Source organism: Pinus tabuliformis, chromosome J, assembly GCF_031772625.1.
Source record: "Pinus tabuliformis cultivar Carrire ecotype Pingquan chromosome J, CPIR1, whole genome shotgun sequence".
Lineage (NCBI taxonomy): Eukaryota > Viridiplantae > Streptophyta > Pinopsida > Pinales > Pinaceae > Pinus > Pinus tabuliformis.
In genome coordinates this window covers 225,482,538-225,508,333 of record NC_142295.1, presented here as the reverse complement: position 1 = coordinate 225,508,333, position 25,796 = coordinate 225,482,538, and the positions used below count along the sequence as shown (strand labels likewise).

The window sequence follows — 25,796 nt, the reverse complement described above, 5'->3', positions numbered from 1 at the left end:
GGAGAAGGAAGGTTATGTCCCAGTAATGGGGAATCTGTGGCAAAGAAGAATGAGAGGTAAATGCCTGCCCCGGGCTCAAAAACAACCAAGGTATGTGGTCCCCCATAACAAACTGGAAGAGTATAATAGCTATATGAAAGACCATGCCATCATTTGTCGCTTTGTTGGGTATTGGCCGTCTGAGCGGGAGCTCCACAGATGGATTGATCAACGATGGCGACCAAAGGGACAGATAGATCTCAAACTCGGAGCCCAGGGTTTTTTCACAGCAATCTTCTCCAACCTGGAAGATAAAGACCGGATATTTGAGGAGGGTCCTTATTTCTTGAATAATGCTGGCCTATTTATGAAGTACTGGGAAGAGCGATACAATCCCGAAAGGGAAAAAATGCTTGCGGCACCCGTCTGGGTCAGATTGTTTGGGCTTCCGGACGAGTTTTGGGACCCTGAAACTCTGGAGGGAATAGGCAATACGATTGGGAGCTTCGTCAAAATTGCTGAGGCCACGAAACGAGGTAAGTATAACGCTTATGCGAGAATCTGTGTTTATATAAATTTAGCAGAGCCCCTCCCAGAAACTGTCGAAGTAGAGTACCATGATGAAATCTGGAAGCAGCCAGTCGATTACGAGCACATTCCCTTCCGTTGCCGTATCTGCCACGAATATGGCCATTTATACAGACAATGTCCATTGAATAAAGAGGAAGAATCCAAGAAAAGCCAGGAGGATCAACAGAAAAAGGCTGAAAAAGGTTTTCAACAGGTAGTAAGGAAGAAACGACAGAACAGAGATACACCAAGGACTCAAACTCAGGAAAAACCGAGAAAAACAAACAATCAAAACAAATTCCAGGTCCTCCAGAGTGAAGATGAAGACTACGAAGTAAACCTAGAAGATGATGAAGACCCAGAAAATACCCCTATGGAAATAGCGGGAGAAGAGAAAGGAAAGGGTAACGAAACAAACTCGAACAAAGCAAACAGAGAAAAACCAGAGGAGATACCAACAGAAACAGAACAGGAATCTAAGATGGAAGTGGAAATCCCGTCAGAAAATGAAGCAGAAGAGGAGAAAATTATGAGAAGATTGCTACAAGAATGGAAACACTTGGATAGCAGGTTCATACCTGAAAAACAAAAACAACTATATAAGGAAGTCTTCAAGAAATACAAAGAGAAAAAAGGAGAACCCCCGGACAACCTCACCATGTCAGAAAGTGAACAGGGGAATGAGGATAAAGAAATGACCACCTCTGGCAAAAATAGCAGAAAAAGAGGCCGAAAACCAATGAGCGAAACCATCCAGACAGTGGGGGAAATATTGATAAACTCAGGAAAAGTGATACCTCTGTCGGAGGTATTCTTCCCCTCTTACAAAAAGTTTTAAATGATAGTGCTCAGCTGGAATATTAGGGGTTTGCATAGTAAAGGCAAACAGAGGTATCTTAAGGACAAGTTGAAAAAAGAAAGACCTAGTGTTATGATATTACAGGAAACAAAGATGTTGAACCAACAGATTGAAGAAATAATAGAAAAAGGTAGGTTACAGTATCAAGTAATGGGACAAGATGCAATTGGTTCTGCGGGAGGCATCGCAGTCCTGTGGAACCCAAATGAAATCATCATAGAAAACTGGTCAAGTATGAGCGGCATCCTCACTGGGCTTGGTAGAATAGTAGGAACCAGTCATCAGGTGGTTATCTCAGGCGTCTATGGCCCCCCGACCCCTGGGAAAAAAGAACAGTTCATAAACAGTTTCAAATTGATCCGCAGACATTACCCTGGAGCTGCTTGGATCATTGGGGGAGACTTTAATTTGATCAGATCACTGGAAGAGAAGAAAGGAGGGACGAGGAAGAGGGATCACTTCATGGACGACTTCAATGATATGATAGCTGAACTTAGGCTTATCGACGTCCAGACTATTAACGGGGTCCATACGTGGAACAACAGAAGGGGAGGAAAGAATCAAATTGCTTCCAGATTAGATAGATTTCTAATTTCTGAGGACATTATGAACAAAGATATTTTTGTTGAGGCCAAAATCATTCCATCTTTGGGATCTGACCATTGGCCGATTAGATTAGAGATGGATATCAAGAAGATTCAGGGGAAAAGACCCTTCAGATTTGAATCCTTTTGGCTGAGGGATCCCGATTTCATCAAGAAAGTGGAGGAATGGTGGAATCAATGTACCAGTAAAGGTAGATGTAGAATGCATACCTTCCAGCTTAAACTGAAAGAACTGAAAAACAGAATAAAAAAATGGAACAAAGACGAATTTGGCAATATACTAGAGGATAAACAAAAACTGGAAGAGGAAATGGCTGAGCTGCAGCAGAAGATAATTTTGGAAGGCAGAACGGAGGTCAGCATTAACAGGGAAGGAGTAATCCTCGGAAGATTGGAAGAAAGACGAAAACAAGAGGAGATCCTCTGGCGCCAGAAATCTAGGATAAAATGGTTAAGAGAGGGAGAGAAAAATACAAAATTCTTCCACCAGTCAATGATCAAACACAGGCAAGGAAATAGAATCCTTTCGATTAAAGATAGGAATGCGAGAAGGGTGGTGGAGCAGAAGGAAATAGAGCAGGTTTTAGTGGATTACCACAAAGAGATGCTAACTGAACCTCAAGTGGACAGATCGGGGGCCATTCAGGAGATCTGTTCTGCCATTCCTAATCTGGTCACTGAGGATCAAAACAAAGCCCTCATGAGGGCCGTGACCTTAGAAGAGCTGGAAGATGTCGTGAAGACTATGAAAAAAGGGACTGCTCCTGGACCGGATGGTTTCACAGTGGACTTCTACCAGGCAAGCTGGCACTTCTTGGGGAACGAGATTCTGGACATAGTGGAAGAATCAAGAATAAATCAAAAGGTATGGCAGGCTTTTAATTCAACTTTCTTTTCCCTCATTCCTAAGGGAGACAACCTAGAAGAGGCAAGTGGATTCAGACCTATAGCTCTCTATAACGTCATTTACAAAATGATAACTTCTCTGATTGCCAAAAGACTCAAACCTCTCTTGGACAATCTTATCTCGGCTGAACAGACCGGTTTTGTGGAAGGACGGCAAATTCTCGATGGGCTGGTGGTAACTCAGGAGGTGATTCACTCCCTAAAGGTTAAAAAACAAAAAGGGATGCTGATCAAATTGGATTTATCCAAAGCATATGATAGGCTTAATTGGAAGTATTTAGAAACAGTGCTAGAGAGATTTGGGTTCCAGCAAAGATGGATTGCTTGGATTCATAACCTGATCTCCTCCCCCCATTTTTCTATTCTGGTTAACGGAAACCCCTCTAAAACCTTTAATGCCTCCCGAGGCCTCCGTCAGGGCGACCCTTTGTCCCCTTTCCTTTTCATTCTTGCCGCGGAAGGACTTGGTCGATTTATTAAACAAGAAAGAATAGCAAATAGAATCAAAGGGCTGAAACTCTGGGGAAACAATCTCCCTTTAACTCATCAACAATTTGTTGATGACATTATGTTGTATGGGGAACCAACGGTAAGAGAAGTTCGACACCTTAAAAGAATCCTAGACTTATTTGCCGAGGCATCTGGGTTAGAAATTAATAAAGACAAGTCTTGCATCTTCATCTTCAATACAATGGAGCAGCTCAAATCTCATCTTATTAGAATTCTTGGCTTCAAGAAAGGAGAATTTCCTTCTAAATATTTAGGTAATATTCTGGACCTCACCTCAAAAAAGGTGAAGAATTGGCAAGGAACCCTTGACAAACTTAACAACAAGGTCTCAAACTGGGCTTTCAGAGTCCTGAATATCGCTGGCAGAGTAGTTCTAGCCAAGTCGGTCCTCCAGGCGATCCCTATATACCCATTAGCGAGTATGGCTGCACCTGCTGGGGTTTGTGCCAAAATTAGGGAAATAATAAGAAAATTTATATGGAGTGGATCTGAACAGAAGAAAAAATGGGCCTTGGTCTCGTGGAAACAGCTGACAGAGAGAAAAGAAAAAGGAGGTTTAGGTCTAAGGGACCCGGAAATTCTTAATAAGGTGTTAGGAGCTAAACTGTGGTGGAGATGGCTCAGTGGTGGAAATGACTTATGGAAAAACATATGGAGGACCAAATATAGAATGCCAAACTCTCCAGCTGACATCCTAAGACAGCAGGAATTCCCCAAAGGCTCCTCTATTTGGGATCTTGCTTCCCAAAACAGAGATCTAATTAACAACCATACCTTCTGGGAAATTAGAGGAGGCAGGGAAGCTAACTTCTGGGAAGATAGGTGGCAACAGCGAGAGAGATTAACGAATAACCAGGACCTCTTGCAGATACGGGGTAGAATTGAAAGAAACAGACCCAGTGTTAAGGACTACTGGAAAATAAATGAAATGTCGGAGGGATGGAGAATCTGGGAAGACCCGACAAAGTGGGATCGGGAACTGTCCCCCGAACTCCAGGAACACTACAGAAAAGAGATGGGATCAAGGAAAATCCGAGAACGACATGGGAAAGATATCCTTCGATGGGGATACAATATGAAAGGGATATTCACAACGAAAGAGGCCTACTTCTTAAAGGACGCTCAGGACAGAGATGACAGGAATATAGATTGGAAAACTATCTGGGAAAGCAACTGGTGGCCTAAGGTTTCCATCTTTGTATGGCTAGCCTCTAAAAATAAAATTCTGACCTGGGATCGAATTCAAAAGAAAGGATTCATCGGCCCTTCTCGTTGCTACCTTTGTAACAAGGATACTGAGACTAGGGACCATCTGCTGATCAATTGTTCCTACACAGAGCAACTCTGGAAGATGACTAAACGGCTATTCAACAAAACTGGTTTTCATACCAGAGATTTCACTGATTTGGTCTTCCAGTGGAATAAGGAAACCTTTCAAAGCAGGGTTGTCCAGAGGGCTTGGAACCTTATTTCTCCCTTCATACTATGGATGATCTGGAAGGAGCGAAACAGGAGGGTGTTTCAAAACTCTGGAAAAAATCCAGAGATTATTTGGGATCGGGTAATTGAAAGTATGCGTGAGACTATCCTGGTCGAAAAATGGGAAAATGATGATTGGAAAACAAACTCGGAAGAACAGGAAATTTTAAACAGGTTAAATCTTCAAATAGAAATGGTTCACTTCAAACGTCCGACCACTCAGGACATGCGAATTCAAAGTCCAGATAAATTCAGATATCCGCGTGATCAGTTTATCAAACTCAACTTTGACGGGGCCTCGAAGGGGAACCCGGGCGAAGCTGGCTTCGGGGGAATCTTCAGAGACAACAATCACCAGGTTAGATGGATTTTCGCAGAATGGGGAGGGCAGATGACCAATAATGAGGCTGAGTTCTGGGCCCTGCATCAGGGTCTGTGTATTGCCATTAGAAACGGCTATAACAATCTGGAAATCTCCGGGGATTCGAAGATCGCTGTTGACATGTTGAGGAGGCTCAGCAACGGGCAGGCATGGGAGAAAGTGGCCAAAAGCTGGCGCACGGCGGGCATTATTCAAGAAATAGCAGGTCTTATCAAGCGCATCGATTATAGACTCATTAGCCATGTTCGGCGCAAAGGAAATCAGCCTGCCGACTGGCTTGCCAATTGGGGCTGCCGAGGACGTGGCAATACCATGGACAGCCAATGGAGAGCTGTGGAGGGTAATCAGGATTGGGAAGAGCTGGTAAATATAATCAAATCCGATCATGACCATGCAACAAATGCCAATGAATGAATCAGTGAGCTGGACAGATACGGGCAAGTGGAGGCCTCGAGCAAAGGGAAGAATCCAGTCGAGACATGCAAAAAGCATCATGAAAGATTGCAGACTGAAGGATCGTGTCCTAGACGACAGTACAGTGACGGCAGTTGAAGTGTTTGGGCGACAGTACACTCCAGGTAACGTAATTAATGGCCGTTCTATGAGAGGTGCAGACTGCGGCCCGCCGGACCTCACAGCAGAAGAGATTAACAACGATATGATGACCGAGAGTAATGGCTCTCAGGTGCGTTTCGGGCGACAGAAGATAACCGGAACAAACGGTTTCTCGACGGAAAGAAGTCGCTTTTATTCCCTACGATGGCCGAATGAAAATTCATTCTGCATCTTTCTAAATTGGGTTAGGGTGGAGGTTTCAGTTAAGCATCACCAGCGAGCAGAGTCCATTCCAAGGTATCAGAGAACCAGGGGTGTCCGTCCGTCGTTTATCATGGAAACTAGACAGAAGCTTAGGCAGGTGGAAGAGAATCAGAATGTCGGGGAGGACAGCAGACGCCGTAAAGGCAAAATCATTATGCAGCAGGACCCTCCTTTTACTATTTTGGAAATTGAGGATGATTCGGATGAAGACCCAGCCCCAGATGTTGGTAGCAATGGCAGATACCACCGACAGACCGCGACGGAGGAAGGAAAGGAGCAAGAGGAGGTGGATTTGACTGGTTTTCAAGACCCGAAGGTCCGGCGCTACGGTATGAGGAAGCGCAGCCCGCCAACTGATAAGGATCCTGACAGAAATGGTAAACGGACTAAAAGCCAGAAGGGTAAAGGCAAGATGGAGGGGGAAACCTCCAGAGGTGGCCAGGGGAAGAGACGGAAGCAAAAAGAAACCGTCTTACACCGAATTCGCAGGGCTGAAAAGGCTTTCTCTCGCAATGCCAAACCTGCTGTTCGCAAACTCATGCAACACCTGGAAGAAGATTCGATTCAGGAGAATTCCGACGAAGAGATGGGCGAATGGGAATTCCTCATCCCTGACCCGGGGCATACTCGAGGGCGCATGTCCTTATTCAAACAGTCGCTCCACATTTACTGGGTTATGAAGGGCCTCATGGCCAAAGCGTTGGAGCAGGTGGCGAAAGAAATGGTCAATCTGGCTAAAGGGGGTCCAGATATCCGCTGTGAACTGGCCTTTCTGCGTGTAGCAATGACCAAACAAGATGAGAAGCTGGAGGCTATTCAGCAGCTGCTGAACCGCATTCTCCCAGACCCAGCGGACGAAGCAGCTCAACACCCTGATGGCGGCATCGAATGACAGGAGATATGTTTAACATCTTTAGTAATTTTTTTGGCTTTAGATTTATACCTGTTAGAGATAGTAGAAGGCATGTAATTCAGAACAACAGTTTTAGACATAGTGTTAGTAAGGCTCATGATTGTATAGCTTTTCTTGCTCAGACTACCAGACTGAGAGCCTTCTATTTTTGGGCTGCTTTTAAAAACTATCGATGGAACCCTGACCCGGTTTCCCCTTGAGGGCGGGCTATGACTGATTATGATATGATGTATTGTTTTTTGACCGAGTAATAGAATGAGAAACACCCAGCTTACAACAAAAAAAAAAAAAAAAAAAAAATAAGACTATTTAATGTTAAGTACAGCTAACAAAACTAAGCCTTGGCTAGAGTTTGACCAAATAAATATCTATGATCAGAATCTGTTCAATGAACCAACCTCAAGAGAAACTCGGCCAAATTAAAATTTATGGTTTGAAATTTGAATCTATTTAATTAGGTTATGAGGTTTCGATGGATCTTGGGACCTTTAGAACTTCCTAATTTATGGTTTGAAATTTGAATCTTTTTAAATAGGTTCTGACGTTTCGATGGATCTCGGGACCTTTAGAACTTCCTAGGAGACTTATGAGACTGTGGAACTAATAGAAAAACGATTTATAATGTTAGAACAATGAATGGAATTACAGTTCACAATCACGTCAATGTTCACGTTGAAACAAAGTGTTTGATATGATGTACTTTTTCTGCACTCGATGAAAAAATGGATGTACTTTTTCTCAACCACTCGTAATGCGACGAAATATATCTGTTGAATGGATGAACGTAAGTAAAATGCGCTCTTTAGAGGTCATCATAGATTGGGAGATAAAAAAATCGTTCGGCAGGAAACCCAGTCATGTGACAAAGATTCATGACCCAACTTTACAAAAGATGATCCTACGCTCTAATGTCACCCTTCTCCGACGCAATAACATCACGATTCACTGTAAATTCCTTCTTTGGATTTTATTCTAACACGTTAGATTTTGGAGTTATCTATAATGCGATTTTTTGGAGATTCTAGTGACGGAATCCGGCGGAAAAAATTGAGGTTAAATTTTGATTTCTTGCAGTTAAAATGGTTTTTTAACTGCATATTTGGATTCAGCACCCTCGAAAACCCCTTCAACGCTTTCATTGTGCAGAAACTAGTTATCAAACTTGCGATTCCAATAAATTCCTGCCGGATTTCGACCGCAAAAACCCGCCAAAAGACTTTCAAAAAGTCGCATTATAGACCACTGCTTAGATTTTATTGGGTTTGGATAAAATTCTTGTTTTTCTCCTTGGGAAAAGCATGGAGTATTTTATTGGGTTTATATAAAATTCTAGTGTTTTTCTTTGGGAAAAGCATCAAGTATTTTATTGGGTTTTTATAAAATTCTAGTTTTTTTCATTGGGAAAAGCATTAAGCATTATGTGAGGAAAAGCTAATAATGATGATTGATAAATAAATTAATTTAAATTTATCAGCAATTTCATTTTAAAAAATCTAAAACTATCACATATATAGTTTGTATTTATTTATCATAATTTTTTTTATTTTATATTAAAAATAATATTTTATAGTAGTTTAAATTTATTTTAATTTTATAAAAGAAAATTTTTCAAAAAATAAATATAAATCTTTTATATGACCAAATGAATGTTTATTGAGATTAAGTTTGATTTTTTAAATCATAAATAAGGGTAATAATTATTTGATTTGCTTTTAAAAATTTGTTTGAACGTGTTAATAAAGACATTCCTAAACCATTATAAGTTTATTTAAAAATCATATATATAATTATCAAATGAATGTTTATTGACATTAAGTTTGATTTTTTTAATCATAAATAAGGGTAATAATTATTTGATTTGCTTTTAAAAATTTGTTTGAACGTGTTAATAAAGACATTCCTAAATCATTATAAGTTTGATGCGCTAATAGGTTATGAAGGTTAGTAAATTTTTTGAACTTGTGATTTAATATGGGTGTGTAAAACATGTTGAATTAATATGTTTATTTATTTTTCACCTTCTTAGTATTACATAGATGGCAAATTCTTTAGCAAACCCACTTTTTAGAAAAGAACAACACTATTTCAATATGCCTTCTTAGTATTAAATAGATGGAAAATTCTTTAGCACACCCACTTCTAGAAAAAATCAACACTCTTTCAATATGAAGCTCACTACTCTTTCAATATGAAGCTCACCGAGAGTTTGTTATTCTTATAATAATGTTGATTTACTCATATAATAATCTTGATTTTTTTCTTTACTATAATTGAAATAAAAAAATATGATAGATCCTTTATATTGGAGTTGATCACCTCTTCATGGTATCTTAATTTTTTGTTATCCTCTAATCTTTTATCACACCACAATTTTTCTTTAAATTTAGATGTAATACTATTTATAGCATTATTTTTATTCTTCACATTAACCTTTTCATTTATTCCTAATAGTTTAACTAAGACTTGAAATATTAGATACCTGTTATTACTCATGTTCTCAATGGGGATAAATGCTTGCTTCTATGAAAAGGATAAAATATCATACATTACCTTTACTTTTAAAATTACAAGTTATAAAACACTTTTATATTTGCTTGATCTCTTCCCATCCTTTTGTAAAGAGTTTGTAACCCCAATATTCACAAGCATATAAGGTGACATGGGTGATTTGATTATCAAAGAAGACATTCTTCTTATCCCATAGCAAAAAGTTTCTTGATTTACATTTTTTTCTACTTCATAATAAACATTCCACCCTCCATTTATTATTTTCCTAATGCAATAGTTCTAATTAGTTAAGCTAGTGATGAAGATGGAATCACATATATTTGTATAAAATCACCTTCAAATTATTACTATCACACACAAAACTAGCTTAAGAATCATTTTGGAATTCATTACCATAACCACCATTTTGTGAGTGGTAATAGTCATACCTATACTAAAATATAAATCTTTAGGATTTTTAGTTGCATGTGGGATCATAGTGACTCATTACTATAAAAATAATATCACTAATGTAAAACGAAAAGGTGATGAGTATATTAGTCATAGTTGAGATGACAAAACTTGCTCCTTCTAAGGAATCCTTTAACTTGTCAATCTATATGCCAAACTACCTTAGGGGATATAGGAAAACTTCTATCTAACTTTTATCTTACTCTTAACTTGAAAGGATCTTTGAGCTATTCTAAGCTATTTTAAAATCTAGTCCCAAACCCTATGTCAAGATCTTTTCTAGAATCAATAAAAAGATGTAACATATTGTTTTTATTATTGTAACACCTCTTCAAATTGATTTTAGACATAACAAAATATTTCATAATTCCATAATTACATGACAACTAAAAAATATAACTTAACCTTACCTCATTTCTCATAACTTTCTATTCATAAATTTTTTAAAATAATTCTATATAACATATATAAAATAATGTTAATCATAATAATTAAAAAAAAAATACCATAATACTTTAAATTTAAATTTAAAAATTAAAAACATCTTGCATCACTACTAAATTAAAAAAAACCATTACTAAATTAAAAAACACGAGAAACTGGGATAAAAACCTCTCCTCTCATTTTTAAGACTATCTCCAGATAGTTTTTAATACCGTCACGTTTCTTGTCGGCTAATTTCGCAACTCTAAACTCTATAATATTAAATAAATAACTATATATCTATATTTATATATATTGGGTCGGTCGGTCGGAATGGAATGAATTACTATATTTAAGAATGAACAAAAATTTTAAATCATAAATTACTATTTTAACATTTTTTTTGTTAATTTAAAAATTTTAAATCATAAATTACTATTTTAATATTTTTTTGTTAATTTTTTTATTAGATGTAACGGGATATGACTTGTCACTAGTTATCTTAATTAATTACTATTTTATTTTTTAGATGTAAGGGGATATGACTTATCACTAGTTATCTTAATTTTTTTATTAGTTTTGAAGGGATATAATCATATTACTTGTTTAACAAAAATACTATTTAAACACTCCTTTAAATAAATAAAATAATAGCCTAAACAAATTTTAGTTTTATATAAACATATTGGATCGTTTCTAATAAGATGAAATAATTATTATCTTCTTCCTAATTTAAATTTTTATTAAAAATTTAATGAACTTTGATGCTTTTTTATTGAAGTAATGATTTTGATGTAATGAATTTATTTCTATAATTAAATTTGTATTAAAAATTTAATGAACTTTGATACTTTCCTGTTGAAATAATGAATTTGATGTAATAACTTTATGTCTATAAATATAGTTCTTATTAGTAATTTAAATTTTTATTAAGAATTTAATGAATTTTGATGTTATCTTATTGGGTAACCACTTTGATGTAATAACTTTTTAATCCTATCTCTGTTTTTATATTGACTCAATATAATGTATGAAAGCTTTTTCATCTATGAATATACCTAAGCTTTTTCATCTCTGAATATACCCTTAGTTAGCATCATATCCTCACTAATCTTATGGGCCTGAATTATAGGTCATATTAGTAATTTAAATTTCTATTAATAATTTGATGGACTTTGATACTTTCCTAGTAAGTAAAGGTAATGACTTTATGCCTATAAATATGCTCAGTAGTTATGCGCCTGAGTTATAGGTCATTCTGATGATTTCCTCATCCACTGGTTGAGAACTGTGAGAAAGCGATCATAATACAGAACAGTAGTCTTCATTTTTGAAGTATGGAGAAGGAAGCACGATCGGGGAAAGTGGAGTATGAAGAGCCCCCTTCTGCTCCGCTTTTAGACACAAACGAATTCTATCTCTGGTCGTTCTACAGAGCCATCATAGCCGAGTTCGTGGCCACGCTTTTGTTTCTATATGTGACAGTTGCCACCGTCATCGGCAATGCTAACGATAAGAGTCCGTGTGGAGGCGTGGGCACCCTGGGTATCGCCTGGTCCTTCGGCGGAATGATCTTTGTCCTCGTGTATTGCATCGCTGGAATTTCAGGTGGTCATCTTATTATAGTAATTAGTGATTTTTTTCTTCCCTGAATTCGTTGATATTTGATTTGAGAAAAGCATATTATCTTGGTGCAGGTGGGCATATAAACCCCGCAGTCACGTTTGGGCTGTTTGTTGCTCGGAAAGTGACTCTGAATCGAGCAGTCTTGTACATGGTGGCACAGTGTTTTGGGGCAATCTGCGGGGCAGGGATGGTGAAAGCGTTGCAGAAAACTTACTATTCTAGTGGCGGGGGAGGAGCGAATTCAGTGTCGAAGGGATACGGCAATGGAACAGCTCTCACCGCAGAGATAGTTGGCACTTTCGTCTTGGTGAATACCGTCTTCTATGCGACCGACATCAAGAGCAACGCCCGTGACGCTCACGTTCCTGTACGTTTTCTTATAGATTTTTCAGATCTGAAACATCGTATTTCTATATAGAAATATAGAAATATCTCGTAGCATCAGATCGAAAAGCGGTCGACTAACTAACTAAATGTGTAGTTAGGGCTTGAAATTAATTTGATTAACAGCAATGGTTTCACTTCGCTTTTATCTGTAACATTCCAAATATTGACATTTTCGAAATCTATAATCAAAAGAGTAAACAACCCCTTCCATTGATTGAATGCTACCATGAAAAGTTAAAATTTGAATAATAAAAATAGGTTGTGTATGATTTTTTAGATTACATCTTCATCTGAGTAACTCCATTACGCATTTTGAATAATGCCAATTTGATTTATTTTAACTGGAGTTTGAAGAAAATATTGACAAGAAAATCAGTTTTCTTTAACTTTAACTTTAGTTTCATTCACAGTTGGGTACTATGAAAAGATATAAAAACCTTCCTTGCAGCAATTTGAATCATCATTTCAACATGTTTTGCTGGATGTGGACAAAATGTTGAGAAAAAAATCTGTTGGTAAAAGCTAACTTTTTTTTTCAAAAAGGGCAAATTGAAAAACATAAAAGCTTATTTTATTTAAAAGTACTTTCTTTAACTTTAACTTTAGTTTCATTCACAGTTGGGTACTATGAAAAGATATAAAAACCTTCCTTGCAGCAATTTGAATCATCATTTCAACATGTTTTGCTGGATGTGGACAAAATGTTGAGAAAAAAATCTGTTGGTAAAAGCTAACTTGTTTTTTTCAAATAGGGCAAATTGAAAAACATAAAAGCTTATTTTATTTAAAAGTACGGAATCAAAAGTGGTTATTCTTATTTTGATTGTAAATTTGGAGAATATTTCTAAATCTCATAGGAATCAGCAGGAATTTGTATGCTGAATAAGTTCAATACTTTTAAATGTTGAATAGTATTTGGAGAATATTTCTAAATCTCATAGGAATCAGCAGGAATTTGTATGCTGAATAAGTTCAATACTTTTAAATGTTGAATAGTATTGTAAATTCCTGAAAATATTCCAAAGACATAAAAATCTGAGGCAATCTAAAAGTGGGAATTTCATATTTCTGAAATTTGCATTTAAAATAAGATATAAAAACCTAATAAGCCTGTGTGATAACCAGCTTGGTATCTGAGTTTGTACTCTTTGCACAATCACCAGTGTATTGACCACAGTATGAGCTAACAGGTTCCGTGCTCTGCCCTTCCTAAGATTCCGTCTCTATAAACGAGAGAGATCGTTTCTCCTTGAGGTGAAATTTCTTTTGGAAATGGGATGTGCACCTCGCCCTGGACGATTTCTGGTGAGGAATTCCATGTGAACGATTTCTGGTGAGGAATTTCCATGTGAACCTTGCCTGTACGTTATCATTGTCCATTTCTTGAACGTGTATGCAGTAAGCAATTTTATTATGTATAATACACTGATTATTTTATCTATTAATAGATGCTAATATACTGATTGGGGCAGGCTTTGGCTCCGCTTTCAATTGGATTTGCTGTATTCATGGTACACTTGGCAACCATTCCCATCACTGGAACGGGCATCAATCCTGCCAGAAGCTTTGGAGCAGCCGTGATTTATGGCCATAAGAAATCCTGGGACGACCATGTAAGAAGAAGATAATTGTCTCCTTTCTATTGTTTTCTATTCATCAGTATTGCAGTTTTTATGGAATTAAATTTTGATTGTTACATTCCAGTGGATCTTCTGGGTTGGTCCTCTTATTGGAGCTGCGGTATCTGCTGCGTTTCACAAATACGTTATCCGAGCTTCCCTGAAATGGCACAGCAAAGAACCCAACCATGTTTAATGCAGAAACTGGACTTTGTTCATGCGGATGCATTTGTGTTGTAAAAATTGTGTTTGCTTTTAGATGTTTTAAGTTTTGAGGGGCCAATATTTCACGTACGCCGGATGTTAATCTCAAAATAGGCATCAATAGATGCTAAAATAAATTTGATACGATGGCAAAAATATTGTTGTCCTTATTTGGCAAGTTGATTCCTATCGTATTTTGTCCGCCAAACAATTGTCATGTCAGGATTATGTCTTATAAACACTGTTATTCCTGTCATTATTTGGCATTTTCATAGCTATCGTATTTTCTTTGCCCAAAAATTCCAAAGTCAAGGTTACGTCTATCATTTATTTTGCCAAATGAGATGTATTATAAAGGTATCAAATGTGATCTGTTCTCCGAGTGTGAAGGTCGGCGTTCCTTTAATTTCATTTTGTATTATACAGGTATCAAATATGATCTGTTCTCTGAGTGTGAATGTCGGCGTTCCTTTAACATGATGTTGACATGTCGGCATTCCTTCCACACTTGTTAACTGTAAAATTGATGCACAGCTAAGTTGTGACCAAAATAAAACAAAATTAAAAAGATTTCAAAGGACAATTGTTCAGAGTCAAAATTATTCAAACAACAGCACGGAACAAGAAGAAAGAATTGGTGGCTGATTAGAATGTCCTGCATTGATGACTGAAACATACAAAGAAAATAATGGGGAAAGGGCATCTGCAAACGTTCATAGATGTCTACAATCTTCAGTGGTCCGGGTAGCCATGTTCCTTCGTTCTAATTATTATGTCTATGATGTAGCTTGCCTAAACACGAAATGTAAATGTGTGCTGTTACATTTATAGCCAAATTTTCCAGTCGAAATCATTTTATCTTAATCATTATATAATTTATCAAAAATTAATTCTTTTCCCTAGTAAAAATAAACCTTTTAACATTTTATAGAAAAGTAGCAGTATACTTAATAATTTAAATGAAGCAAATAAGACATTACCAAAAAACAATTTTAAGAGGGAAACTATTTCAACATCTAATAACAAAGTTTCTTTGAATAACATATTTGTTATTACATTAGGTTTTTTTTTGTCACTATTTTAAATGAAAGAACCAAGACACAAGACTTTTGAATTCCTATACAATCTTAATACTTTTAAATTTTATGGCAGACCACATAGCAAGGAATTAAGTTGTAAAATTCGTGCTTTTGTGAATACCTAATTTGCATTTAATCATCAAATATTGACTCCAGATTTCCTTATTTTCATCCCACCTATATATTTGTAATATATGTTTGAAATGAAAAGATAAAAAATCTGGAATCAATGTTTGATGATTAAATGCAAATTAAGTATTCACAAGGGCACAAATTATATATATATATATATATATATATATATATATATATATATATATAATCAGTGTAATTTAAATATTAAAGAAATAATTAATATAACATATATAGATTAATCAATTATAAATTAATTATATTAATTAAATAATTTTTAATAATAATCTATACTAATATTCATATAGATTCAAGATTAGAGGGGTATCAAATTTCTTGAATTGCAAATTTCTATGGTCAATATTATTTAACTTTACATATTGAAATATTTTCTCTGTGATCCAAATAATTTTTTATATTATTATTATTATTTAAATCGTATATATTAAATTCTTATTAAAAATTAAATGAATTACACATCTCCTTGTTATTATTCTTATTATTTTGGTTGAATTATTTTAGGTTTAATTCTTTTTTACAATAGAATATTTTATTATGTTCAATATTATATATATATATATATATATATCTGAAAAATGATATTCAACTAAATTAGTTAATATGTATATTTAAATAGTTTGTTGAAATCTTATTTTGAAATAAAAATCATACATTTTAATGATAATTAAAAATGAAAATACAAGATTTCTTTTTAAATTAAATAAAATTGGAGAAAATAACAATCATTTTTTCCAACCAACCAAAACAACAATATCATTATATATATAATTAATTTTACAAAATATATATCTCTTTACAAAATTATGAACTTGCTATCTAATTTAACCCCTGAAATATAATCATCACCCATTTCTAATTCAAATCTCTCAAAAGGAAAATCTAAAATGGAAAGCACATTTTAGAAAATTAAACCAACTATTCAAAAAAACCTCACAACCCTAATATTCTAATTCAATTCTCAAAAGGAAAATCTGAAATTGAAAGCACGTTTTAGAAAATATGAAAAACTATTCAAAGTACCTCACAAGCCTAATAATAAATATCCTATCCTTCCATTCAGTGTAGAACCTAGCCCCCACGTTTAACCTACTTACAACGAAAATACATTAAAGTTAAATTATTATTATTATTACATTAAAATTTAACTTAATATTCTCGATCAATATATAGATTTGATATTTTTCTTCCATCAACCAGATTTAGTGTACAGCATTCGCTTTGGCTGGATGCAAAGTACGCCATTTGCTTGAGGAGGTAAATCGTTCCTTCCAGGACTATGTCGGACTGTCCTTTAAAGATTTGTTTTTTCCCCTATAATGCATGCTCATGCTACGAAATTGACCACTAACTTGGAATCAATAATTAGTCTCACGCTTGTAGCTTTTCGCTGTTCACCTCGTATATGTCTATGCAGGGGTTAAATTTGACGGGTGCCCCTGCCCATCATAGGAATTTTTTTTGACGGGTTTATTTTTAAATTGCCCATAGTATGACTTGTAATATTTATTTTTACAGGTTTTATTTAATTTCTACAAATTATATTCACCAACTTAAATGTATTATAATTTTTTATCAAATTTCTCAACTATAACTCTGTATTGAATCTCCCAACTATAAAAATAAAAACACTATAAATTTAATTTCAAAATAAGAGATGCCAATATTTTCAATAGAATATATCAATAAATATAGTTTCAAAAACACTATAAATTTAATTTCAAAATAAGAAATGTCAATATTTTCAATAGAATATATCAATAAATTTAGTTTCAAAATGAGAGACGCCTATATTATCAAAAGAATATATCAATATAACTCTTGAAGCTGGCAATTATAAAAATAAGAATACTATAAATTCAATTTCAAAATCAGAGATGCTTATATTATCAAAAGAATAAAACCACCATTTACTAATCAAATCCAATAAGACCATCTAACCCAAGTGAGTTTGCCAGCAACATTCTTTCTTATAAGCAGCATAGAAAGCATCTCTACTAGCAGCAATTCTTTGTTATTCTATTCTTCGTTGTCTGCCCAATATGTTATCTTCATGGAGTGGGGTTATTCTTGATATGTTCCATTCATTGGGGTGGTTATTCCCACTCTGTTCTTCTCTTTGCTGAAAAGGTTTAACCGATATGGTTTACTCATTGAAGGTAATATACAAGTTGTGAGTAAATTGGTTGTCCCTTTCTTTATGATTGGCAAGAAAGAGATTGATTACAAAAAGTGGCTAACAAAGCTCACCAAAGACCCAAACCTTGTCAATATGTTCTTATCTATGAAGTTCACCTCACACCACCACTTTAGTAGTTGCTTGCTTAGTAGGACCCAACCATGAACGAGTTTCAACGAAAAAAATACATCGAAGGCTTAAGATGGAGAATGAAGTTGAATTGTCTAAGTTATGCTTATACAACATTCTACACAGATGATAAGTCCAATGAAAATTATACAATTCGTAATAAGTTTATCAAAACTTGATTATGAAATAGTGAAAGGTAGGGCATACTGGTTCTTGTTCAAGAATTGCAGAGATGTCTAAATTTAGTTTCAAAATCAAAGACACCGATAATAGAATATATCAATATAACTGTTGAAACTTGATTCTGAAATAGTGAAATGCAGGGCATACGTGTTCTTGTTCGAAAACCGGGTCTTTTGTGGTTGTAATTTAGAGCCCTTTATAAACCTTATGACTGATACCTTCGGTTGTATAACACACCCTTACTTTGCCATTGTCCCTAGTCACGAGATGAATGTCTGCTAGCCTTTAGGGAATGGATTTATACTTCTCCCAGAAATGGAGTTGTACTTCTCCCACAATAGAAGCTAGAGTGTCCCACTCCCAACCGCTAGAAAATAAGAAAATTTCTATAAAAGCCTCTTGGGCACTTTCTGTAAGACCGTTGTAAGCCACTAACATCAATTTTCATTCTTTTCTAGTGCACCATAACTTATTTGGAGTTTGAGCTTGATGTATCTATTAACACTTGAGACAACTTATGCAGCTACGACTCCCATTCATACATCTGAGGTTTGCCATAAAGAAGTGCGCCACACACTCTTAAGCGCACTTCCACATACTGTCACAGAGTCTCAAGAGGCCTTCCACTATGTTGTCAAATCCATTAACCCGATGGCACTGATGGAAGGTGTGCAAACACAAAAGCTCTTTGGCATGTTTTTCATCCATTGTTTTCGTTTCATAAAGTATGGCATGTGGGCTTAAACAACTGCTTGTTTAGAAGCTAACTGGTCGACTCGACACCAAACTTGTAGGTTCCTTATGCATTCCCTGTTTGGTTTCTTATGTACAATTCATTTCGAGAGAATCGATCTCATGACCATCAAAGATGATCGAACTCAAACCCATCAACACCCTAGGCTTAAATAATGCAGGGGTAGCCACTTAGTTGTTGGTTTAAATATACAAAGAAAAATAAGTCTCAGCATGTTTAGAACCCAAGGCCAACTAAATTAGTCTCCCCAATTGATCATAATTCAAACTATGCCATTATATCTATGATATCATTTCATTCTCCATAAAACTCATTCAAACTATGGGATTATATATGTGATATCATTTGGATATTTGTTGACATTATAAGCTTGCCTACAAATTTGATCTGAAAAAAATTGACATCAAGTTTAGAGATCGAACTCTCATCTAGTGGGGTGCATAAAGAAACACTATTGTTTGCCTAATTTGAAATCAATACAAATGCAATGCTCCAAATCGATTCAAATCTGCAATTTCCTGTATTACTCAGATCCAAACCCGTTGAATCAAAGTTTCAAATCTATCCAAAATCTAACTTAACTTACAGTGTTAAAGAAATCCACGAAATCAACAGATATTCTGCATAAGATTAAACAACTTATTTGTGAAATGGCAGAGTAATACATCATTTAGAGCCAAAATTAAGTATTAAAATACGAACTCTACAACACAAGATAAAAACCAAACTTTGAATTAAATGAAGGAGTTGCAGCTCACAGGTGTGTACAGCACCTGGGAGACTGCACTCAAACAAATAGGAGACTCACTTTCTCGTTCACTCTACATTACATCAAATGAATATTACAATATTAAATACATCACTGAAAATTAGGTAGTTGTAAACAACCTCCTAAACTCTAGGAACAAATCCTAAACTAAGGAGATGAGTTACAACCATATAACCATTTCACCAGTATTTTTAATTCCCCCCCTTAATGGAGAAAGAGTTATTCTGCACTCCTAACATCCCTCTAAATAACTCAAACTTTACTCGCCCTAGAGGCTTAGTGAAAATATCAGCTAAATTATCACAAGTGTTACAATACTCCACACATATTTCTTTTGACTGTATATTTTCTCGAACAAAATGAAACTGAGTGTCAATATGTTTAGTACTTTTATGGAAAACTGGATTGTATGCAAGCTTTATTGTGCTCTGGTTGTCAGTTTTGATGCTAGTTTCTTCTTTCTGTCCTTCACCTGCATCGCTAAGAAATCTCCTCAATCAGATGGCTTCGCATGTGGCTGCACACAATGCCTGGTACTCAGCTTCACATGATGATAATGCTACAGTACTTTTCTTTTTGCTACTCCACGAAATAACCCCAGATCCAATACTAAATGCGTAACCTGTGATGGATCTTCGATCATCCAGGTTACCTGCCCAATCAGAATCTGAATAACCTGCTAAAGTAACATCAGAAATGTCAGTGTATAAAATACCATAATTACAAATACCACTAAGGTACCTCAACACACATTTTGCTGCAATCCAGTGACTTTCAAGTGGTTTGGACATAAACTGGCTCAGCACACTAACAAAATATGCCAGATCAGGTCTAGTTGTCATGAGATATATCAAACTTCCCACTAGTTGTCTATACAAAGTGGCATCCACCTGTTTTGTGCCATCATCACTGCTTAACTTGAGATTCTGTTGCAATGGTGTTGCTGCTGTTTTGCACTGTTCCATTCTGAATCTTTCCAACAGGGTTCTGGCATACTTTCCTTGAGTTAGAAAAGTTTGACCAGAATCTTTCCACACCTCCAAACCTAGGCAATAATGAAGATCTCCAAGGTCTTTCATTTCAAATACCTGTGACATTTGCTGCTTGATTTCTTTGATCAAATTATTTGCATTTCCTGTTATAATCATGTCATCCAAATACAAAGAAATCAAAATGATTTGCCTCTGTTTATTTATCTTGGTATACAGGTTTGGGTCGTTGAGGCTCCTATGAAAACCATGTTGTATAAAAAATGAACCAATTTTCTCATACCATGACCTGGGTGCTTGTTTCAAACCATAAAGTGCCTTATGCAATTTACATACTAAATGCTCCTGCCCCTTTTTCACAAAACCAGGAGGCTGTACTAAATAAATTTCTTCCTTTAATTCTCCATTCAGAAATGCAAACTTAACATCTAGCTGGTGTAGCTTCCATTTATGTTTTGTTGCTAAAGAAATTAGCATTCTAATTGTATTTAGTTTAGCTACATGGGCAAAGGTGTCATCTAAATCTATTCCTTCTTGCTGTGAGTAACCCTTTGCTACCAGTCTAGCTTTGAATTTTTCTACACTCCCATCTGCATTTATCTTAGGTTTATACAACCACTTACAACCTATGGGGGTTTTTCCTTCAGGAAACTCAACTAAATCCCAAGTATGGTTTCTATATATTGATTCAATTTCCTCATGCATTGCAGCCCTCCATTCCTCTGATTTACTTGCTTCTTCATAGTTTGAAGGTTCTACAATGTTTAAAATTTTGGACATTAAAGCATAGCCTTTCAATCTTTCAGGTAGCCTAGTCTTCCTACCTGATCTTCTAGGTAAAGGACTTACCTCAACTCTATCTGTTTTAGCACTTTCCGGGCCTGCATCATCACTTATTACACTATCTGCTGCTACTTCTTCCTGTTTCTGCTCCTGCTCCTGCTCTTCATCTTCGTCAATGTTCATCTCTATCAACAATGGAATGTGGTTGTCACTGTTAGAGTCTTCCTTTCCATCTTCAATCTGTTCATGAAAAATAACATCTCTGCTTGCAAAAACTTTGTGAGTCACAGGATTATATAACTTGTATGCCTTATACTCTATGCCATATCCTACAAATATACATTTCAAGGCTTTGGGGTCTAACTTCTTTCTATCTGCTTTTGGTATATGAGCATAAGCTTTAGATCCAAATATTCTTAGATGACTAACTGTTGGTTTGAGTCCAAACAATGCTTCAAAGGGGGTTTTGAAGCCTAGACATTTAGTAGGACTCCTATTCTTTAAATAAACAGCAGTATTAATTGCTTCTGCCCAAAGACCATTCGATAGACCTTTACCTTGAAGCATACTTCTCGCGCACTCCACAAGAGTTCTGTTCTTGCGTTCTACTACTCCATTCTGCTGTGGAGTGTGTGGCACTGTGAATTGCTACATAATCCCATGCTGTTTGCAGAAGTTCATGAACTCTCCTAACATGTGTTCTCCCCCTTGGTCCAAGCGGAGTATCTTTATCCTCTTTCCTGTTTGGTTCTCTATCATAGATTTGAACTCTTTAAAGTACTGAAAGGCTTGACTCTTTTTACTTAAAAAATATACCCATGAAAACCTAGTACAGTCATCTGTAAGCAACAGAAAATAATATGCACCTCCTAGGGACCTAGTTTGCATAGGTTCACAAATATCTGTATGCACTAGTTCTAGGATGTCTCTTTCCTTTCCGTTGACATGAAAAGGGAACTCTTCTCTATGCATTTTCCCTAATGCACATCTATCACATTCCAGCTTGACATTATGAAAACCAGGGAGTCCATCGACCATACCTTTCTTCTGAAGTAAGATGAGGTCTTGCAAATTGATATGTCCAAATCTCTGATGCCAGAGATTTTCGACTGTTGATCCAGCTGCAACCATTGCTTATCGTGGCATACTCTTTACATCCAATCTGTACAAATTCCCCACGCGTACTCCTGTTGCAACTGTTTCCATCTGTCTATCCTTAATGACACAACCATTCTTAAAGAATTGCACCTGCATGTCCTGGTCTGTAATCAGTGAGACAGAGATCAAGTTTTTCTTAATTCATGGAACATATAATACATTTTTAAGATGTTTAATGTCGCCACTAGGTAGCTTCACAGGAATGTCTCCATATCCTTTGATCTCATATCCACTGTAATCTCCTAGATAAATTTTTGATCCACATGTAGATTCTTCAAGAAATTCAAAACAGTCCTTCTTACCGGTCATATGTGAGGATGCGCCAGAGTCGACATACCATATGTCGTCCTCATCTCCCTTTGATGTTGAAAGAGCACAATCAACTGTGAATAGTTGAATATCATGGCTGTGGTCCTCCTCTTCTCCAGTAAAACAACCCTGATGTTTCCTCTATTTGACTCTTCTTTCATCCCCCTGCCTCTTATAGCATTCTTTAATCTGATGACTAGGTTTCCCACAATAAAAACATCTCTTAACATAATTATTAGTCATACCTCTGAATGATCTCTTTTGAAAAGAGTTGGCTCCCTTCTGCTGCTACTGTTGTGGTTGCTGGTGTTGATGTTCGTGCTGGTGCTGCTTTCCTCTGTACTTTCGCCTCTTCGCCATCAGAGCAAGATCATTGCTCTGAGTTTTCAGATTATATCGTCGCTCCTCCTCTTGGAGCAGAATCACTGTCAGCTCATCAAATGAAGGGGCTTTCTCCCTCGCTGACAACCCTGAGATAAACGTCTGATATTCATCAGTCATTCTGTTCAATGTGAGTGTGACTAGATCTGAGTTGGACACCTTTTCTCCAATAGCTCCCAGTTTGTCACTCAGATCCTTGACTTTGGCCAAGAATCCAACAACGGACTCATTCTCATCCATCTTTAATGCAAACAACTTTCCCTTCAGTGCCAGAACACGATTTGTATTCTATGTCTCGTACAAGTTCTTGATCGTTGTCCATATATCAGCGGCCGACTTGGAATCTCTGATATGTTGGGATAATATTGTCCTTAACGGACATCTTCAGTATAAATTTTGCTTTCGTTTCTCTTTTATCCCAATCTTATTCTTGGGTCGCTGTTCCAGATCTTTGCTCATTTCCCTCAACGATCGACCATGCATTTACGCTCTCCAGCAAAGTTTGCATTTTGAATTTCCAGTTGGAGAAATTCGTTCCATCGAGTTTTCCAGACTCGTGGAGGTATGATTCTATACTATTGTTCATTTTCGCCCAACTGAAAACTCCAATCGGCCACCACCAGGCAAGTCCAATCTGCTACCACCGAACAGATCAGGAACTTCACTGTGCCACCACCAGGCAAGTCCGATCTGCTGCCACTGGACAGATCAAGGACTTCACTGTGCCACCACCAGGCAAAACCGATCTGCTACCACCGAACAGATCACCAAACAAGCTCTAACACGCCACCACCGGGAAAAGACGATCTGCTTCCACCGAACAGATCAAGGAGCTGCACTGCGCCACCACTGGGCAAAAAACTGATATGCTTCCACCGAGTAGATCACAGAGCTCTGATTCGCCACCACTGGGTAAATCAAATCTGCTGCCACCGAGCAGATATCTCCACGTGCCACCACCAGGCAACTCCGATCTGCAACGAAAAATTGCAGATTTTCAGAGAGAAAGACGTTGGCTCTTTGGCGCTGTGAACACAGCCACGAACCTACGCCAATTGCGGAAAAGAAAAATTTATGATGTGCACGAAAATTGGCGCGCTTAACAGCCACGGATCCGCGCCAATTCAATGACTTTTTACCTGGCGCTCTTATCAGACTCAAATGGGCTTTTCTTATTTTCATTCCTATAGCATTATAAATGCTATCTGACATGTGAGGGGAATAGCCATGGAGTGCTTTCTTCATGCTCGTCTTCTCTCTCCAGGTGCAGAAGGCAATGGCCTATCCTCTCCACCCTCTCCCTCTCTCTCTAAGTACTGTCACTCAGAAAGCAATAGCTATTGCCCTCTAAAAAAAAGTAGAAATAAAAAAAACCCTTTCAGCTGTGTGTCTGCCGTCTTCTCTGCGACGGAGCCCACGAGCAAATACAGAATTCAGATCTGAAAACAAGAGCTATGATATTTATATATCTCGTAGCATCAGATAGAAAAGCGGTCGACTAAATAACTAAATGTGTTAACTAATTAATTTCATTCTCTATTCCGAAAATATTTTGAAATTTGAAATTTGATGAGTAAAAGTAATATCAATAATTTCACTCAGTTCGCTATTATCCATAACATTCCCAAGATTTCAAAATCGATATTTAAGATAAAGGATAGCCATAGTAAACAATCCCTTGAAAAGTTACAATTTGGATAATTACAATTAGTTAAGATTACATCTGCATTTGAGTAACTCCATACTGCATTTGGAATCAGGGAAAAGTTGATTTTCTTTACCTGGAGTTTTGAATCATCCCAATTTATTTTTTAAGTAGAATTTGAATAAAATATCGAAGAAAAAATCTGTTTACTCAAAGTTTAGCTTCATTGAAAGTTGGGTGATACGAAAAAGATATAAAAACCCTCTTCACAGCCATTTGAATTATCATTTAGATACACAAAATATTGATAAAAAAAATTGAATTTATTTTATTTAATAGGTTGAGAAATAATAGGGTAAGCATTCTTGTGTTAACTGTAAGTTGAAAGAATATTTCAAAATTTTAAGAGTGAATTCAAACAATTTGCCTATTTATTTAATTTTAAATTATTTTTCAAATACACACTCTTTTACAAATTCCAAAAATATCCCAAAAGTATAAAAACCAAAACTATACTAAATTTATCCTGATTACATATCGCCAAAAATATCCCAAAGGTATAAAAACTTAAAAAGGCCTAGTTGCTCCCAGCTGCCTGTCTGAGTTTCCACTCTTTGTACAATCACTAGTAAATTGACTACAGTAACCCGTTCCGTGCTCTGCCCCTCCTAGCATTCCGCCCTCTACCCCTCCTAAGATTCCGCCATAAAGTAAGAGAAATCGTAATGTTCTCCGCGGAGGCGGGATTTCCAGCTGACGTAGTTTAAATGTTAGAAGTTTTCTCTAGTTCATTTTGGCTGAAATTTGGTGGGATTCATACTTTATTTACTCGCTCATCACTGGTTCATCTGCCCCTCGACGCTGTAGTACTCTATTTTATTATCGGTGTTGATAAGGATTGCAAAGGCTGAAGACGTAAACCAGAATAAATTAAAAATGTAGTAGAGCTTAACTAGACTAATTATGAAAGAACGTGGATTGACAGTTAAGACGTATACGTGGAGGTTGCACTTATTTTTTCCAATACGGCCCTTTATTTACAATTACAA

At 36.4% G+C, this 25,796-nt stretch overlaps 1 protein-coding gene across 1 annotated transcript; it reads left to right on the top strand.

Moving 5' to 3' along the window:
* Positions 1-11,639: 11,639 nt before the first annotated feature.
* Positions 11,640-14,513, top strand: LOC149226544 (putative aquaporin PIP2-8). Its single transcript, XM_089377519.1, has 4 exons — positions 11,640-12,011; positions 12,101-12,396; positions 13,889-14,029; positions 14,121-14,513. The coding sequence occupies exons 1-4, from the start codon at positions 11,741-11,743 to the stop codon at positions 14,229-14,231; spliced, it is 819 nt and encodes a 272-aa protein (XP_089233645.1). The 5' UTR covers positions 11,640-11,740; the 3' UTR covers positions 14,232-14,513.
* Positions 14,514-25,796: the final 11,283 nt, after the last annotated feature.

Bases quoted from the DNA above. Each gene is read 5' to 3' on its own strand.
- LOC149226544 (XM_089377519.1), top strand. From the start codon at position 11,741: ATGGAGAAGGAAGCACGATCGGGGAAAGTGGAGTATGAAGAGCCCCCT. The intron at 12,012-12,100 runs GTGGTCATCTTA...ATCTTGGTGCAG, and splicing joins TTGCATCGCTGGAATTTCAG to GTGGGCATATAAACCCCGCA. The intron at 12,397-13,888 runs GTACGTTTTCTT...TGATTGGGGCAG, and splicing joins CCCGTGACGCTCACGTTCCT to GCTTTGGCTCCGCTTTCAAT.